This window comes from Amphiura filiformis, chromosome 12 (assembly GCF_039555335.1).
Source record: "Amphiura filiformis chromosome 12, Afil_fr2py, whole genome shotgun sequence".
NCBI classification, from domain to species: Eukaryota; Metazoa; Echinodermata; class Ophiuroidea; order Amphilepidida; family Amphiuridae; genus Amphiura; species Amphiura filiformis.
The window spans coordinates 61007211-61022384 of NC_092639.1; the positions used below are offsets into that span (position 1 = coordinate 61007211).

The following is a 15174-nucleotide window of genomic DNA, read 5'->3' on the forward strand; positions in this document are numbered from 1 at the left end:
ATAAACTGAACTTGTAAACAGCAGAACTGACTTTTTTGTATTGATTAATTTAATTTGTTGTATTTTATTTTCATAAATGTTCACTAACCTTAAAAAGTTAAGTTTTACTGTTGATAATAATGTTCATGTTTAGTAAAATAGTATAATAAACTTGAAATTAATATATATGACATCCCTTCTATGTGTTATGTTTATTTTCCGGTGTATTTTGTTGTCTATTACAATGCAAAATTAACCAATCATTAAAAAAATACCACATTTGTGTGGTATTCTAGTGTATGAGGTCACACATAGTCAAAGACCACCCCCATTTCAATCAATGGAATTGCCCTAATAGGCATTGCTCAGCATGGGGCACAACCCACACACATTCAAGGACTATGTAAACAATGGTCTGGATCAATACTTGAGTTGGTATTTTATGCTCTCTGTTAGGTGAACAAAACAGGCCCAAGAAATCCATATGTTCCTGAACAGCAAAGTCACACCTTAAATAGTACAATATTGGCGACTTCAATTTGTGCATGGTGGTTGCAGTCTTCCAAGTATGGAATTAGATTTAATTTCATTTCATACCCCTGCTGAAGTTGGTAAGCTACTTTGGAAATTTTACAACTTATTCAAGTGAGAGTGTAATCATTAAGGGTTTAGAATTAAATTATTTTTTATGTGTCACTACAATTATATGATGTGTTATTCAATGCATATATAATGTGTGCATGGGTGGTTATATGTATGAAATGCAGAAATAGCATACTGTTTGGTCTGAAATACTTGATTTGGCTGTGAATTTTTGTGGTTGAGCTGCAGAATTCAAGTTCTGGTTATATTTGGTTTCCCCGTAAGGACATAGATTGTGATTGTAACAGCCTGATTTATTCATGAAAAGAGCTACCCCCATAAAACTTTTTGGTATAGCCTGTGTGACCTTCGACACAAGAGTTCTTTTGTTGTTCTCTGCATCAGTGGTTAACATCATTAAATACTAGCTACTGATGAAGAGTACAACCAACTAAATCTTGCTGTCAATGTTTTACTGTCACACAGGTATGTTAATTTGTTAAACTTTTATTAATATTTGTTAACAGTAACTTTATATTTTAGATGACATATCTTGGTAAGATTTAAGATAAGGTATTTTGGCATTATGAAGAAAGATGAAATTTAAAGACAAAGATCTTCTGTTACCGCCTACATGGAATATAATTATGTTCTGAGATGATCTTGCGCTCACCTAAGAGGTATGTTATCAGTTTAAAGATATTATCAGTTTTGTGTTTAAATGTAGATTTATCATTAATTTCATAAGAGAAGAGTATTGTTTAGTTTAGATTTTAGACACTTACAAAATATCTAAGTGTAATGTATTTTGTATATATACGGCCTACCTATATTACATATAGGCCATATTAGGAGATATTAGGTTAATAGTATTGCCATAATTAGCACCCAAAAGTCCTGTCTAGTCAGAACTTCATCTAGGACTTTTGTTCAGATTATGTAAGAAAGTCACATTTTGGGCTTAATAAGTGTTATCTAAGCAATATGAAAGCACCCAACTATGCATAGTGATTAGACCTTCACTTTCTATTGAAACTCGTTTGGCCATGCTTAATTCAATAAGATTTGCAAATAAAAGGCTAGGTAGTTTATTTGAAGATGGTTAAAAAGTGGAATTTAGTCTTTTGTTAAATTGTCATATTATGATAAGGGATTTGCATTTTAGCTTGGAACTTCTCTATATATTAGTGTACAGTGTGGCAGGGTAATGTTACTCATAAGGAAGTGATGTTGTTGTAAATAAGAAATTCAGTGATGATGTCAGAGTAACAGAATACATGTAGAAAGACCATAACTTAGATACAAGTATAGTAGTTGATGCTATTATATTAATTATTATATCTAGATAGTGAATATAACTTTATATGTTAGTAGTAAGAAACTATTATTAAGTAAATAAGCATACTAAATATTTAGTAGTTATATTTCAAAGATTAAGATACTTAAATTTACAAATTCCTTTGATAAATTACATGTATCAATCATGATTAAGATTTCTGTTAACCTATATATGTTTGGATTTAGCATTATTAATATGAGTAATTAATACAAATTTCATATTCAAGTTTATTGTTTGATTCAGAAATTCGAATGCATAATTAATTATAACATCCTCAATTACTTGACTTGTATAATTTATGTTTTGAACAATTAGTTGATAATCAATACTATTGTCATATTTAATGATATCATTTGGAATTAATTAGACTTAATTAATTTAGTTTCATGATCAAGATTATTTAGAGATATATTTGGAAACCTTAAAAGAATGTTAATATTTTGATAATCGTATTAAGTAAGCATTTGAACAAGTTATTATATGATTAGGTTAACATCATTAAATACTAGCTACTGATGAAGAGTACAACCAACTAAATCTTGCTGTCAATGTTTTACTGTCACACAGGTCATCAACTACAATAAAACCCTACCCATCCGTTAATACTAAACTGGGGTAACATGATGTAAGCTAAAAGCACAAAAACCCGCAAAAGATTTGAAAATTTCAAACACTTTTTCTAAAGTGGTTTTAATAAGTAAATGGTAAGGTATGATTAGAATTAGCTCTAATAATGCTAGTTCAGAATGAAACAGTAATGACAGGAAGTTTTAGAAAGTTTTTTTATGCATTTTTGAATATTGAAATTGAAATAAGCCTCAACCCTTGCAAGTTACTTGTTTCATAATAAGTAAAGCATGAAATATTCATATGCATGAAAATGTCATGAATTTTGTGAGTGCGGTTGATATGGAAAATTTTCCTGCACAATAGTTAAGTGTAGACAAGGTATTGTTGGTCGAAGCAGCCAAAAAATTGATTCTCATTATCTAAATCAATATATTATTGAAAAATAACACTTTGATGTTTTGCAAAGTTCATTCTACAAATCATAAGTTCATTCTACAAATCATATACTTTGAAAACTTGTACATGCTCGCTATGAAATAATCAATGCAATTTTTGCAAGATGCTGTGAAGTACCAAATTGCAACAGTTTTAAGTAGTTGCTAACCTTAAGGGAAGGGGTATGAATGTTTATTGTGGGACATTAGAGCACATCAGACATATCGAATTGCATTCTGAATACGAAGAATGTCCTTCTGATATCAAATAATTTTGATTGTTTGAAATTCGCGATGTAATACACATTTTATGGCAAATCATTAAAATTGATATTTTGATATTTAACAGTACTTGAAGTAAACTTTATAAATCTGATGATTTATACTTAAAGTGTATGTAGGTGGGATGAAAAACCGACGATCAATTGAAAATTTTGACCTTTCGTATTGAAGATATGGATTTTTTTCCCCCAAACACCAAAAAAATAGGTCTTTTGGGAAAAAATCCATATCTTCAATATAAAAGGTCAAAATTTTCAATTGATCGTCGGTTTTTCCTCCCAGCTACATACACTTTAAGAATATATCATTAGATTTATAAAATTTATTTCGAGGACTGTTATATATCAAAAATTTGAAAAATATCAAATTTTAATAATTTGTCATAAAATTTGTATTATATCGTGAATTTCAAAAAATGAAAATTATTTGATATCAGAAAGACATGCTTCAGTATTCAGAATGCAATTGACACGTCTGAGGTGCTCTCATGTCCCACAAAAAATACTGTCTGTCGAACGCCATAAACGCTCATTCTAGATCCCTTAAGGGAATGTACAATTCGTGATAATTGAATGTAAAAGAAATGCCAACGATAAATATTTAATGCAGCGAAAATATCACGCTTTAAAGCTATTCTGATTAGTGTGGAGATCATAAGCCTGTGTGAGAGCTGTATGTTGTGATACCACATCAGTGCTCGAAAATTTGAATGGTCAGAGAAGGCCTAAAAATCTAAAATATTGTAAATCGTAAAATCGTATGCTGTATATTCCACATCAAAACCTGACATGTGAAACCTGTTATTTTTCATTCAAGAAACCAATTTCTTGGCAAAAAAAGTACCCTCAAGAAACTCAGTTTCTCTTGTTTAAATATTGTGCAATTTAACTTCCTCATTTGCTTCACTTGTTAAAAATTTTAATTTCTGTTAAATTTTGTTGACTTTATTTTCAGACCCTTGACTCTTAATGCAAGATGGCGGCATTTGCGGAGGCTGCTGAGGATGAGCTGTCATGTCCAGTATGTTTTGAATTATTTGTAGACCCAAATACACCTAAGATTTTGCCTGCTTGTGGTCATGTCTGCTGTGAGGTTTGTCTCAAGAAAATGGTGGCTGAGCAGATGGCACAAACATGTCCAGAGTGTCGCAAGGAGATTTGTCTTCCAAAAGGTGGTGTGACATCATTGCTAACTAACTTCAGATTGCGTAATCTGGCTGAGAAGCATGGACAGGAAGTACCTGAGCCTGTGAACAAACAAACCTGTGACATGTCAGCCGGCCAACATAAAAAAAAAAAAAAAAAAAAAGAAAAAAAAAAGAAAGTCTGTCTGACTTTGAAACATAAAGGTGATGAACATGTCATTGAAGGGGTCGAAGAAATGCACTCCAAACAAAAAGGACAAATGCAGGCTGCTTTCGAAAAGGTGAGCAACAGCATGACCGAGGGAGAAGATGCACTTCCACAACTTGCTGGACTTGAAACAAAGGTACACAATCCTCATGCAGCTGTTGCAAAGCAAATAGATGAATGTATTGAGCAGCACATAAAACAACTACGTGAACAGGGGAGTGAGTTAAAACAACTTCAACAAGCTGCAGATACTAAACTGGTTAAGGCAGATCAAGGTAGATTGGCTGGTGTGAAACCAAAAGTTGAATCAGCCAAACAGAGTTACCAACCTAGGGTAGTTACTTCAGAAAACCATCCTGATTATGAATATATAGTGCAGTATACTCATCTGACTGCACCATTGAAACGAAAATATGGTTTTACACCTCATGCAGCTACTAAGTTTGCTGCAAACAATATGAATATAGGTTGCAAACTGCCTGTGACGTCAGATAGAACAAGGAAAGTAAAGCTGATACAAACATTGCATGGATTTAAGGCCGCAGGATATGTGGCACATTCTTTTTCTGGACTACTGGCTGTAACTGAAGCAAATAGCAAAAAAGTTCATATTTATCACAAGGTGAATGGGAAATATAAAAAGAAACTGAAACTGAAGCTTGAAAATTTAGATTGGCTGTCTCAGGTATCATGTAGTGCAGCTATCCATCCTGATGGTAGGGTCATGGTGGTTAGACTGATATACATTGAGGTATACTCACCTGAGGGAAACTATTTGAATAAAATTGAAACAGTAGCACCAGATGACACACCACCAGTTTTGTTTGGTATCACAATCACCTCAGATGGGAGGATATTAGCAGGGGACATCTACAGATCTGTCATAACAGAACATGATGCAACAGGTAACATTGTGAGAACAATAAAGACAAATATATGCCCATGGTATATGACTCTAATCCATGATAGCCATATTGCTATGAGTGACAGGAAGGCTGGTAAGGTGAGTGTGATGGATATGGAGACTGGACAGGATACTCTTAGAATTGATATCCCAGGGGTGCGAGGTGTTAGTTATGATGAACAAACGAAGTGTTTGTTGATTGTAAGGAGTGAAGCAGCAGACAACAACACTGGTGTAATAGAGCAGTACAGCTATACCACAGGCAAGTTAGTAGCATGTTTAGAACAAGGACTGCGTGATCCTAGAGGGATGACCATGACAGGTGACGGAAACTTGGCTGTAGCATATGAGAAAACTGTCAATATCTACAAACTTGAATAAAGTATAATGCATATTTGTGATGAGTGGTCTCATAATAAGGTGTAAAAACAAATTGTTGCTTGGCATAACTTGACCGACCCTGCAAAATCAATGACCCATGACTTTTTTTTTACTTTTCCAGAAAAATATTTTGTCTTTGACCCGACTGCATTTTTGTCAAACATAACAGAAATTAAAGATATTTTTATTTTATTATTATTTTGAAAATCTAGTACTGATATATGCATATTGTATGTATATATCCCTGGGGTAGTACACCAGGCACAAAAAGAAACTCGTCAGTTATAGTCATCCTTGCTGTTCAACAACTTGATAATTTTGGATTATTCTGAAATATACATTTTGTTAATTGGACTTTGCTTTCTCACTTGACACCAGAATACAAAAAAGGTCAAGAAACCCTTAAAAATGCATGTTTTGGCCATAATTTCCAAATATTGACCAAATATTAAAATTTTACTTTCATTGCCAGTTAGGACTAACTAAATGATTAGGATTTAGCTATGTTTCATTTGGCAAAACAGGATGATATTTTTTTAAAAAAAAAAAAAAAACCAGTTCTGTATTTTTCTGGAATGGGGAGTAGGTACAAATTACCCTACATGTACAAATGTATAGGCTATTCCATCTAAAATTCATATATCCCCTATGGAATATGTGACCATACTCTTTTACACAGGTGTAGATTTTAATGGAGTCACCCATTCAGGTAACTCAATTTGAAATACATACTCCCTGTATAAAGATTAAGGGTGGTCTTAACCCTGGAATTATGGAAACTTTCGGGCTTCATAACTGCTAAATTATTAGTCTAAAGAATATAAAAGTATACATTTTAGACTGGAAATGACTTGCTGAATTCATCTGTGAGGTCCAATTTGGGCCAAAATGCTCATTTTGGAGAAAATCCCAAAAAAGCGGGTTTTTGGCCCAAATTTTTTCAGTGCAACGTAACAAAAAAATTCTTGGGCCAAATTTTTTTTTTTTAATTTTTTAAAACTAGATAAAAATATCTAGGGACCGTTTTTTATTTTTTTGAATTTTGACCAACTTTGAGAAATTTGCACCAAAATGGTCAAAAAATGCAAAATTTTCAAAAAAACCATAAAAAAGCCTGATTTACGCCCAAATTTAAAATATTTTTGGTGAAGTTGGTCAAAATTCAAAAAAATGAAAAAACGGTCCCTAGATATTTTTATCTAGTTTTTAAAAATTAATAAAAAATTTTTTTGGCCAAACAATTTTTTGTTACGCTGCACTAAAAATTTGGGCCAAAAACCCGCTTTTGGGATTTTCTCAAAATGAGCATTTTGGCCCAAATTGGACCTCAAATGAATTCAGCAAGTCAAGCTTTTCATTCTAAAATGTATACTTTATATTGTTTAGACTATTAATTTAGCAGTTATGAGGCCCGAAAGTTTTCATAATTCCAGGGTTCAGACCAACCTTAAGGTCATGTCTTCCATAGAGGGTATATGGATTTCAATAGCCCATTAACAAAGAGAAGCTATAACTATGTGTCATTTATCTAAATGTGACACGATCTGGTCCATGGGGGCCAAAGGAGGCTATCCCATGGGGGCCAAAGGAGGCTATCATTTTAAGAGGTTTTTAGGACTTATAAAATATCCTACCTTTATATGAAAGCTGATGTTTTGCTTGTTTGCAACCTGATATTATTTTGTTTATTTGAAAAGGGTTCAAATTTGTGACACGATCTGTTAGACCATTGGTGATTTCAGTATATGATAGCCTAATGTTTGTATATGTGACACAATTTGGTCCATGGGGGCTAAAGGAGGCATTTTTGAAAATTGAGTTACTGTAATTATTACATTATACATACAATAGGCTATCATTTACTGAAAACACCAAAGGTCTAGCATACTTGGTTCTAAAGTTATGAAGTTTTTGATGTCTATTTTCTTATGTATTTTATTGTTTTTTACTCCATATTTTTACCTTTATCTCAGTTTCAAATTTGCCGCCTTTGGCCCCCATGGACCAGATCGTGTCACAAATTGTAAATATAGAATGTAATAATATTTTTGAGACTAAAAAAATATGCTAATTTTCCTTGACATATTGTGGAAAATAAACTTGTCTATTGCGAATCATGAACATTTTGGTGTCTATGAATAATATTGATTTTCATGATTTTCAATCTTTGCTGAAATTAAGTAAATGCCATTTCTACAGATGTAATCAGGGATTAATCAAAATTGGGACACAACAGCTAAAAATAGTATGTAAAGATATTTAAGCCACCATTACGTATCCTAGGACACTACCCCAATTTTTATTTACTGCATTTATCGTGTACATGTATGACTCTCCGTGTTCAAACACATCCATAGTTCGACTTTTTCAAGCCCAGTATATATGAGTGGTTTTTTTTGCAAATGTTAAACAGGTATTTTATTTTTAGCACATGTACAATTGACATGAACTTCATTTATTAAACTCATCAAATTGACCAAGAATCCTGCGATTCCGGCCAAGAATACAAGAAAATACTCTTAAAATCACAAGAAATGCTCTAAATTACACATCCCGATACATAAGATACTTGGCAATATTCTAATCAGATAGTGTTGTCAAGCTTGAGGTGATTGGTGTTTCCCCAGTTGGGAACAGAACGCGTAATGTATGAGATGTTGATTGCGTACTCAGGATGCTGATCGCATTCCAGGGTGCTGGCTACTGTTGACTCAACAGTCGCCAGCACCCCCACACCTATTTTGTGTATGCCCTGGCTGACACTCGAAAAAATATACTATTCCGCATTATTTAGAATGATGATAGTTACACACTTTAGTTTTGAGTAAAGAGGCCAGGAATTACTTTAACAAGTATCTCAACTGCTCAGTGTCAGAAGTGGGTAAGTGCAGTAGCTGCCATGTGTAGATGAGTACAATATGCTGTATGTAAATTACCAAATGTTCACAGGGCACTTATTGCACTTACCCACTTCTGGCACTGAGCAGTCAATCTAATATCTTTAATATCTAGCAACCCTACCTTTCTTATCATCTTCAGGCCATAATGCTGGTATTTCCAATGCTATATCCCTATACTCCTCAGCTCCAGGTCCCTGGTTCCAATCCAGCCAACATCTTGGTTTATAACTGAATGTGGCTTTAGTGTCCATGTCTACCATCTTGACCTGACGAACAAATTACCAATATAACATTTTTAAGTCTTGAATAAATTTTACAATACTTTGTAAAGGAATATTAGTTTTACATTTACTGGTTAGGTTTATGTTTAGAAAAAGAGTGCAGATAATGTGTTGTGTCAATTTAGAAGGGTGAAGCATTGGGCTATTCCAGTTAAAATCCATACACCCCCTATGGACTACATGATCTTAATCTTCCACACTGGGGGATTAAGATTTCAAATGGATTCACCCTTTTATGTAACCCATTTAAAATTCAAATCCACTGTGTTGGAGATAAGGTTTCATGTCTTCCACAGGGGGTGTATGGATTTCAACAGGAAAAGCCCATTTCGTAGCCCTAATATGGTAAAAAATGTTTTATTTACATTAGCAATTTATTTCCTTTTGCCATGTTTGAGGTTGGCTTCGATATAAGTTGAAAAAGGTAAATACACAGAAACAGTGCCAAAATATGATATTTATAACACTATCATTTTACTTCCTTTTGAAATGTTTAAGGTTATCTCACATGGAAAAGGGTTGTAACATACAATGTTACTGTCTTTTGTCATAGGTTGGTTAACTGTATAATACATATTTTGCCAAAAGAAAGTATCTTCCTCATTATTGTCTTTACATGCTACATCCTTTTACCATGTGAGGGTCATTGAAAAAAATGACTAAAACTATGGCAAAAGGAATTAACATATTAGGCTTGAATTGGGCTTTTTCAGTTGAAATCCATACACCTCCTATGGAAGATGTGACCTTAATCTCCCACACAGGGAGTGTGAATTTTAAATGGGGTTACCTGAATCGGTGACTCCATTTGATATGTACACCCCCCGTGTGGAAGACTAAGGTCATGTCTTCCATAGAGAGTATGTAGATTTTAATTGGAATATTCCATTTTCCTTGAAATGGAGAGTTGACAGTATCAGGTGCCAAGTTATTTTTACCTTCTCAATAAACCAGTCATCTACTTTGTCACTTTCCTGCTCAAGTTGGATCTTATCAATACGACCGATGTCTCCGATGGATACCTATAAAATGTTAAAATAAATGGAAGAATAAATAAATAAATGCCGATAGTTTACATGCACCTTTTTATGCATAATTTATTCCGTTGTCAGAATCATTTCGCTTTAAGAAGGGTGCAACTGTAACACAGCTGCTGCTCTCAACACCTATATGGCAATTATCCCCTAACAGCTCCTCATTACACCTATGTAGAGTGATGCAACTGAAGTATAGTGCTTTGCCCCGGTGCATAACATGTTGGGCCATGTGGACTGCACCAACAACCACATGCTCTCTCACAATTATGAGCCGAGGCCTACTGCTCCACCGTGCCCTCAAAATCAAGTAAATAGAAAAACAATTTTTGTGAGAAGAAACAATGGTAAAAGACCCATTCAGTGATCCCGGCGCAATTGTAAAAAAATTAAAATTGTTTAGAGATTGCCTAAATTTGATATTTTTGAAATGAAAAATTTGGCAAAAAACGAAGAAAACAGAATTGACAAAGCTGAATCCACATTCAAATATATGTAGCTAATTTATATACTGACAGTATGTAAATTAGATTACATGTAAATGCCTTATTTTGTCTTAAATACACAACTTTTGGCTGAACCTCAAGCAGGCTATGTTAGCACATCCATAAATCTGAATTGTGATTGATTTTTACAATCGTGCGGATAGGCATTTAAGTAATTAAACATGTTTAAGTTCTGACCACAACCATACATAGCAAAAAATTAATCCATAAGTCAATCTTATAAAGTTTGTTCGGTTTATATAAGGCAGAAAAAATAAGACTCATAACAACGTGTATTGATATAGAATGGCATGCGCGCTATTGGGCGCAGTGCTTGCGCTCATTGTGCGTTGCGTAATGCGTGACTATCGTACGCTTATGTGAATTTATGCGAGCGTGAGTTGGGACTTTATTAACTCACACAGTAATAAAAGCCAAACAATTTCCGCCTTATATAAGCCGAACAAACTTTAGCATAAGAACTTCACTACAAAACTTTAACATATCAAATCTTTTGTTTTAGTTTTAAGATAAATTAAAGAGTTGAAATCAAGGTTAGGAATAGGGTTATCTTTATAGGGTTAGAATTATGCTTACGGTAAGAAATAAGGTTATGATTGGAGTTTGCAAGATTTATGACAGTTAGGGCACAGTGGAGTAAAGCAGTACAGTAGATTTGTTCTGTTAAATATATTCATTATCATTTACGATTTTGTTCAAAATTGCTACCAAACGGCATATGAGATCTTCATTTTATACACCAAATTATTTACCTCAAATCTGTCGGTTGCACCTGTCCTGAATTTCTGATCTGTTGGTATGTCTTCCCCTAGTATGATGGCATCGCTGGTTCCCTTATCTCCAAACACAGTCAGCTTGACAGGTGAATCTGTGTCTGCATCATCCTCACTACCGGTGGTGATGAATAGCTCCCATTTACCTTCTACAGAAAAAAAGATAAAGATGGGTTAACAAAAGGCAGATATACAAACAACATTATTGGTTCATAAGGCTGCGTTCACATAGAAGTATACTATTTGGGTATACAGTGCACGCTTTTGCAGGTGCACGCACATAGCTAAATCGAGCAAGGCAATTTCATAGTACCAGCTCACATAAGAGGGCACTATTTGAAAAAACCGTATAGTATAGTATAGTGGGAATCGTGTGCGTTTAGTGCATCGTCTTAATTTTAAAAGTAAACTATATGTGGGTAATTTTATTTTTGTAATAGATGCACTATATAATTCTGCACATTATGACACCTCATTGAATACAATGTGACCTCAAGAAGTAAAGTTACAAGCATTTGATTAGATGAAGGTTTAGTTTTAAAATTGGCAAACTGACCTATACTCGCCTGATCGAATAGCATATAGCGAATACCGTATACAGTATACTTCTATGTGATCGCAAGCCTAATGCATGTGGCTCAGTCTGGGATCAATCACAGATTTTCTGTACAAAATATTTTGTCTTACTGCTCCACCAAATGATCAACAATCATAAATAATATCTCATGTTTATTTCAGAAACATTGCAGTATAAATTGCTATCCACAGTGTAGATTAAAACAGACTTCACCAACAGCCACAGTCCTGTGCTTTGTATGCTATGAATTCTCGCATATTCATGAGGGCCAATCACTTTTGTCTATCAAATCATGCCAGCGTTGCGTGCCTTCGTGTTACATAATAGAGCATTGTGTCTTCCGGTTTATGTGAAAGACTGTAAAAATATGCAGTATGGGTATAGCAGTTTCATCTCTCGGACTTCAAATGACGATTGGCACTCATTAAGGTGGCTGTGTACTCTCAGACATGCATGTAGTAAAAGTGCAATAACTTTGTAATTATTCGCATAAAACATATAAAAGTATACATTTTATGAAGGCAAGACATCAATAAATCTTAATATAAATACAGATTTGGGGTAAAAACAACAATTTTGAAGAAAATCACAAAAAAGTGAGTTTTTGTCAATATTTTTTAGGTACAACATAACAAAAAACACTCTTTCCAAAATATTTTATTTTGTTTTTAACTCAATCTTGAGGCTCCATACCAAAAACGGTTTTTTTATTTTTTTGATATTGGCCTTATTTTTTGAGATATTGACCATATAAGGCATCAAAATGAACTTTTTAAAATGCAAAAGCGCCGAGTTGCACAAAATGAATGCACAAAAGCGGAAATAGACCAAAATATAAAAAATGAGAAAACCGTTTCTTGAGTCGATCATGCTTTTTACGATGATCATATTTGCTTACCTATAGATGCTGTATTTATTGAGTTATCGTAGTACCTAAATCGTCATTTTACCGAGAAAATGATCATTGAAATAATGGCCGTTGAAGTTTAAAGTGGTCACGTCTTGCACTTTCATCGAATCTCACAGGAGAATCACGACAGTTTTCGTTTTGAAACTTATATTACGTGAACATCGGGTAAATCCACAGCCCCTTGAGAAGTTTGAGCGAAATCCATTCATAACTTGATATTTAAATCGGGAAAGAACTTGAAAAACCCACATTTTATCAGCTAAAACGGAGCCATTTGACCACTAGGTTTTGTGAAATCAGTGCTTCCGTGGTGTTTCCATAAGATCGCCACACATGCAGATAAGCGTCGCGTATTTGTGCGTTAACAAATTGCGCGATCATAACGCGATGAGTTGTTGCTTGCGTGTACCTTGCTGGTACAACAAAGATTTTCTTTCCTTTTCAATTTCAAACACGAGTGGAATAGTGAAATAAAATCCTTAAAATATTGCAGTTGGAGTTTACAAATCTGGATTTTCATTCCTTGTATTTATAAAAAACATAACAAGGTACAAACATATCATAAAAACACAATTTTGAGAAAGAAACAATGGCTAGAGTACACAGCCGCGTTAACAGGTGATGTTGGGACTTTACCTGTTGGTGAATACTCTGTGTTAGTCTGTAGCTGGCACACAGTATGTTTACCATGGTTTCCATATTCGACAGCTAAACTTGCATGATAATAAAAGTACTAATAATATCCTACCTTCATTTTGAATGCCAGATTTTGTCTTCATCATAATAATTACACTAGACCCGTAGCCAGGATTTATTTTGGGGGAGCTGATTTTGAAAGAGTGGACCTTTTTTTAAAAAAAATTTGGACCTTTTTGGACTGGGGGTGGATTTGGACATTTTTGGACCAAGAAGGCATAAAAAAACCTTTATTTTTTCACTCGCTACGCTCACAAATGGGACTTTATGGGTCAAAAAAAGGCACTTTTTGGGCCTTTGGCATTTTTGAGGGGATGCGTTGCACCTCCGCACCCCCTGGCTATGGGCCTGAATTACACACTTGTCTATTTTGTTTGATTCACTGGCACAACTATGTTTGTTCCAAAAAAGCAAAACTCTAAATTTTGATGAATTTTAGGGGATTCTGATCTACTAAATCACCGATAATCTCTTTAATATAAGACATTACTTACTTGTCTCAGGCTGTGATTCTCCCTCTGGCAGAGGTTCCACCATTTCACTTGGTCTTGTTTCTATGCTACTTGCCTCTATTGGCTCTTTGTTGTCTCCTATCCAACTATAAAGATAAACAAAATTTTGTTTACGATAGAAAAAATAAATTAGATTAAAAGGTTCAGAATTTGAAACAAGTTGTCTAGTTAAAGTTGTCTCAACTTTAAAATTTTGTTTGGATGTGGTAAAATGTTCTAAATTGTGGAATTTGGATGATTTTTTACAAAGGAAGGGAAAGCCTAAATCTGGGGTAGAGAGGATAAAACCACCATGCCCCTCCCCTTGGCACCGCCTCCCACTGTTGGTGGTAATACAAACAGCATAAACAAACTTACTCTGAATATTGGAACTCTAACTCCTTAGGAGCATACTGTCCTTCTTTCAACACAATCTTATTCAACTGCAAGTGACTAGAGCCTTCTTTGTGTACTGCTAACTGTTTGGGTTCCCCTATTGACACTGCTTCAATGGTGAAAACATCAGTCTAGAAAACAAAAAAAACATCATTTTTTAAAAATTATTTATCAATCATGCGCGAAAATGTTGGGACACTTTATCATGCATTTCACACCTTTCCCTGCTCCCGTTCAGCAATTTTGAGTGCTGAATGTAGTGACATGATTTGCTATATGTCTACCCTCAACACTGCTTGGAGGAGAAGGGGGAGAGTAGAAAACATAAAATCTTCAAAAATAAAAAATATAGCATTATTTTTCACACTGATTTGTATTCATATCAAGTTTTTTTGTGATTTATTACTAATTACCAACTCAAAATATCATTTTTTTAAAAAGGAGATGAGTGTAGGAGGCTTGCCAGAGGTGGCGCAGCTGCTAGATCAGAGTATTAGGCCTCAAAAAATAAATTGTTTGATTGGCGTAACATAAAAAAAATAGGGTAGGTAGGTCGGATTTAAAAAAAAAAAAACTTTTTAAGCTGTAAATTGCATTTGATATAGGCATTGGAAATTGTTTTCTTCTTTTTTTAAAAATTCATTTGAAATTTTTTAATTTCTTTATTTTTTAATTATTTTATTTTGCAAAAAAAAAGTCTAGGGTTGGGCCTACTCTTAGGGTCGGTCGGGTTACGCCAATCAAACAATATTTTTGGAGGCCTTACTGATAAAATCTTCCACATAAT

General features: G+C 34.0%; 2 protein-coding genes across 4 annotated transcripts in view; one reads left to right on the forward strand and one right to left on the reverse strand.

The window, feature by feature from the left end:
• LOC140166536 (lipoxygenase homology domain-containing protein 1-like) overlaps nt 1–15174 on the reverse strand; it is a 107389-nt gene that overhangs the window by 85114 nt on the left and 7101 nt on the right. The window contains exons 8-12 of the mRNA XM_072190020.1: nt 14370–14518; nt 13995–14098; nt 11297–11466; nt 9943–10026; nt 8845–8989 (exon numbers count right to left, since the gene is read on the reverse strand). Of these exons, the coding sequence (XP_072046121.1) occupies nt 8845–8989; nt 9943–10026; nt 11297–11466; nt 13995–14098; nt 14370–14518 (652 nt within the window). The remainder of the gene's footprint in view (nt 1–8844; nt 8990–9942; nt 10027–11296; nt 11467–13994; nt 14099–14369; nt 14519–15174) is intronic.
• Nucleotides 467–6605, forward strand: LOC140166534 (uncharacterized). 3 transcript variants are annotated; one of them, XM_072190017.1, is made up of 2 exons: nt 467–590; nt 4141–6604. In XM_072190017.1, the coding sequence occupies exon 2, from the start codon at nt 4162–4164 to the stop codon at nt 5821–5823; it is 1662 nt and encodes a 553-aa protein (XP_072046118.1). In that variant the 5' UTR covers nt 467–590; nt 4141–4161; the 3' UTR covers nt 5824–6604. The 3 variants fall into 3 exon arrangements, with proteins under 3 accessions (XP_072046118.1, XP_072046119.1, XP_072046120.1); XM_072190018.1 differs by having other exon boundaries at nt 473–624; nt 4141–6605; XM_072190019.1 differs by lacking the exon at nt 467–590 and adding an exon at nt 2417–2467 and having other exon boundaries at nt 4141–6605.

What these genes read in the sequence shown, in the direction of transcription:
- LOC140166534 (XM_072190017.1), top strand. Translation starts at nt 4,162, where the DNA reads ATGGCGGCATTTGCGGAGGCTGCTGAGGATGAGCTGTCATGTCCAGTA.